We start from the raw sequence: 4725 nt of genomic DNA, 5'->3' as shown, positions 1-4725 counted from the left end.
CAAATACAAACCAAATTTCTTTCATTTTCTTCAAACAAAATAGCCATAAACAAACTCATCACAACTCAACAAAATGATTCATTGTCATAATAAACCTTTTTACCACAAAATATTGCTACAATAAAAAAAATAAGCCACCTGCTCTCCACCTACTCCGCCGCCGTACCGAATAGTCACCACCGCCGTACTGAATAATCACCGCCGCCGTCTTCCGGTTCATAGCCGGTGTCTCATCCGAACCGTTTTGCAAGGTAAGAGAGAAGAAGGAAACCCAGTAGTTTGAAATTCAATTACTGTCTGCATGTATATATATTATTCATTTTTCATGAAACTTTAGCTTGATTATGATTTATCAAATTTACATTAAAAAATGTGAAAGCTGAAAAAGATTGAAACTTTTTGGTTTTTTGTGATCAGGGTCAAGTTTGTTTTGACTCAAAAAGAACGTTGAATTCTCGAAAATGTCGAGGTTCCCATTTCTCAACCGATCGAGAACAATTCACATGGCACCCTCAGAACCACCGTTGCAGAAACCCTACAGTCTCGAACGAAACAATTCGCTGAGCAGGTTCTATGATTCTATGATATCGGTGAAATCCGCGGGGAATTCGATTCGCTGGAAAATAAAGAATTTCTGCAATACGTTCAAGCAGAAAACGTCGAAATTGGCACCTTCTACTGATGATTTGTGTCCTTCTTCAAGGCCGAAATCAAATTTGTCGAAATTGGCACCTTCTACTGATGAATTGTGTCCTTCTTCAAGGCCGAAATCAAATTTGTCGAAATCGAGTGTTTCAGATTCATCATGCACATTGCTTAGTTTACCAGAGGCAAAGGACCGGATCGTGGTTTATTTTACAAGCTTGCGAGGGATCAGAAGGACTTTCGAAGATTGCAATGCAGTTCTGATGATACTGAAGGGTTTCAGGGTGTGGGTTGATGAGAGGGACGTGTCAATGGATATAGAATACAGGAAGGAGTTGCAGTGTGTGATGGGAGAGAAGAAGGTTTCGCTGCCTCAAGTGTTTATTAGAGGGAAATATATCGGCGGTGCTGATGTGATCAAACATCTCTTTGAATATGGTGAATTGGGCATGTTGCTTGAAGGGTTCCCAAAGAGAAAGCCTGGATTTGCTTGTGATGGTTGTGGGGATATGAGGTTTGTGCCTTGCTATGTTTGTAGTGGGAGTAGGAAGTTGTTTGATGAGGATGAAAGGCTAATCAAGAAGTGCTTGGAGTGTAATGAGAATGGACTCATTCGTTGTCCCGATTGCTGTTATTGAATCCACTCTGGTGTGGTAAGTAGTTCTTTGCTTCTTACTCTGCATATTTTCAGTGATGTTGGAAGTAAATTGATCATGGTGGTGAGATATGGGTTTGGAATTTGGATGGTTATCGGCTCAAACCACTCGTTGAATTTATGGTTCATTGTGTTTATCATATAGGTCGAGGATGCTCTTCTGCTCCTTCAACAGCATCTTGATTTGTTCAAGAGTGGGCTTTTATCAAATCGCAAAAAGGTCGAATTTGTGAATATTGTGCATTCCTCTGTGGGGAGAATGCTTCTCATCATGCCAATGTAAATATTTAGCATATAAGGATTTGCAAATAATGGCCATCGATAGAGTTTATAAGGAGAATCGGTTTGTTTTAAAATCCCTTCTATTCTCAGATATCGTGTCTGTGTTTATAAACTTGCTGTATTTGATAGCACATGGACAATGATCATATGACAATTTGTATTATAAAATAAATGATCACTCTACCGGCTTTATAGTGATTAGAGGTAGTTCATGGCTTTGTGATATGATGTACTGTTGTTTCCCCAACTCTAGTGATATAGAAATTTAGTCTGATAGGTTATTGCTAAATAGTGTTTTTAGATTGAGAGTGATGTGCATGTCTCATTCTTAATGTTGAAATCACAGTTTTATGTCTTCTCATTATAAAATTTGAATTAGAACCAATTTATAACAGATTCTTCTTTATATCTTGTATCAATCCATCTAATATACTCTATAACTATAGATAGATTTGGAATTCAAAGATGTAAACCTGAAGAAAGAAGATGCGGAAGAACATTTCTAATTATTCCATTCCATGCCAATATCAACTTCAAATAGTTCTATTTATATTATGGCTTTTGATATAAGAATGCAATATTCAGTTTGCTTAAGCTGTAACACTGTTTGATTTAGCATAAGTTTATGTGTCTATTTCTTAATTCAAGATCAAGGTTTTGTCTGTTAAACCAAAGTTTTCATCCCTATATAGTTCACTCATTTTGAACTCAATTGTTATAGTTTTTTGTCATATTCTTATATCAATTAAGAAAATGAACCTCATTTTATATGAAGGAGTTTGAATAGAAATTTCATAAAGCTTAAGACTGACTCACTAATGAAATTTTTGTGTCCACTTGACTAAATATGAAAATAAATTTTCAAGAAATAAAAATAGAAAATACTTAATCAAACATGAGCAAAAGGGTAAATAAGGCCTTTGCCAAAAACTCTTGTTCTTCATATTATTTCATCTACATAAAGAATGGTCATAGTCTCACTCAATAATGTACAAATGAAAGATGAGACAGGACTATCTATACACATATATTCCTATGATAAACTCTCCAAAATGTGTAAATGTGTTATGTTGATACCAAATTTGTATATAGGCTTTTGAGAGAGCACATCTTCTGTCTTATAAATTGTGTCATTCCATGTATCAGTTATTGTGATTGGTCAGAAAAATATTTAATTAATAAATTTTTAGCTAAAATGTATTTTGTTCAACCAATCATAGCAACTCAACTCACACATAAAGTGACACATTTTTTAGGGCATTACTCCCTAAAAACACATAGAATCTCAATCTCTAGCATACCTCTCAAGTTTTTGTAGCCTCATTGAGATTTACTGTCTAATATTCACTTCTTCAAGGAAGTTAATGTCATCTTTAACAAGATTATTGCCACCACTTGCTACCCATTTTCCAAGTTGCATTGACTAAATTGATTGAAGATTTTTCATATGCCTTTGCGGCTGAAAGTAAGGTTGAATGTTTATTTCAGCCTCACCCAGTGTTTTAAATTGCAATTGCGGTAACCATGGTAGTCAAAATCGTGATCCCACTCGTGAGATCGCACGTTCTTACAATCCTTGACCCTCACTCCGTGCTTGATCTTAGTCTTGGACACGCCTCTGTGGGATCGGGTGGGATCGTCATGTGGGTGCGTAAAACCGGTGGAATCTACGAGCCCATCGACCTCTAAACCTCTTTCTCTCCATCTTTGCTTCACTTTTTCTCTCTCTCTCTCATCGTGCAATCTGCAACAATGGTGCTTCACTTTCTCTCTCTCATCGTGCAATCTGCAACAATGGTTACTTTCTCTCTCTGCCTCTTCTATTCTGCTGTCGTGGGTAGTAGAGAAGAAGCTAATCGGGTCATTTGCGACCCGGTTTGTTGAAAACCCTAATACTTTTACTTATTAAAAAGCATATGATGGGCTGTTAGCCCATCCTCTTAAGTCCAATGTCTTTTTTAACCCATAACTTTATTTAAAACATGAAGAGTGTGAGTGACTATGAAAGCCTTTTTTTTACTTGGAATTTGTTTAGTTGAGTTATTTTGATGTTAATTATTATGACATGAGTTTGTTCAAAACCCTACTTCTTTATTTATAAAAAAGCATTATGATGGGCTGTTGTTAACCCACTCTGAAGCCCAATATCTTTTATTACCCATAAACTTGATTAAAACATGAATAGTGTGAGTCGCTATAAAACCCTAATTTTTTTTACTTAGAACAGGTGTAGTTGGTTGATTATGTTTCTATTATAAGTTATGATATGTATTACCTTATGACTTGAATTTGTGTTATTCATATACTATGTTTATTATTATGAATATCTTTAATATTATAACTTATGAATTACTATTCACACATATATATATATATATATTTTTTTTTGTAGAATCTTACGAGTCGTGTTACGATCCTACATTTACGATCTTTGGTTGTCCTCCCGAACCTAAGTAAAATCTCGATTTTAACTACCTTGGTGGTAACGATTACGGTTATTATGATTACGGTTATTGTGGCTGTTGCGATGCAGATTACGGTTGTTGCGGTGTGGATTATTTTGTGATTAAAAAACTATTTTTGAATCCGATGCGGACTGATGCGATCCAAGTGCGGTTGTGTTGCGGCCCGATGCGGTTGAGTTGCAGCCCAATGCGGTTACATTGCGACCCGATGTGGCCGCATCAGTGTGAGGCGATTGCAATATTGGGGTTGCGATGACCGTCGTAACCGCATCACACCGCAATTGCCTATAAAATCATCAATTGAGGAAGTATCCTTGTCCTACACAAGCTGCATCAATGGAATCTATTCAAACGTGAATGGCAAAGAAAGACAAAAATTTTATGGTCTAAACCATTGTGTTCAAAAAATGACATTGGACTCTGAATAATTCGAGTTGAACTAGGATGAACCATTTAAGAAGATAAAGCTCTCTGGAGGCCTATTTTTTCCATTCACAAAACAAAGAACTTCAGGTTTTCTGAAGAAGATAAAAAAACATTTAGCTAGTTTTATTTGTATATAAGCTGCAAATATAGGAATCACAAAGAAGAAATGAAGAGATATGGTAAAAACTCTGGTGAGTGATACAAATAAAAGCACTTAGCATTGTATGCCATTTGAATTCCAGTCTTTATCCC

At 35.9% G+C, this 4725-nt stretch overlaps 1 protein-coding gene across 1 annotated transcript; it reads left to right on the top strand.

Annotated features, from left to right (window-relative positions):
• Positions 418-1414, top strand: LOC109335959 (uncharacterized protein At5g39865-like). The gene is made up of 2 exons (XM_019572245.1): positions 418-1302; positions 1348-1414. Exon 1 carries the CDS (start codon positions 462-464, stop codon positions 1281-1283), a length of 822 nt encoding a protein of 273 aa, XP_019427790.1. The 5' UTR covers positions 418-461; the 3' UTR covers positions 1284-1302; positions 1348-1414.

The sequence above is a fragment of the Lupinus angustifolius genome, chromosome LG02 (genome assembly GCF_001865875.1).
Source record: "Lupinus angustifolius cultivar Tanjil chromosome LG02, LupAngTanjil_v1.0, whole genome shotgun sequence".
Taxonomy (NCBI): Eukaryota; Viridiplantae; Streptophyta; class Magnoliopsida; order Fabales; family Fabaceae; genus Lupinus; species Lupinus angustifolius.
This window is presented reverse-complemented; position numbering and strand designations above follow the sequence as displayed.

Excerpts from the sequence above, each read along its gene's own strand:
- LOC109335959 (XM_019572245.1), top strand. The coding sequence starts at position 462 with ATGTCGAGGTTCCCATTTCTCAACCGATCGAGAACAATTCACATGGCA.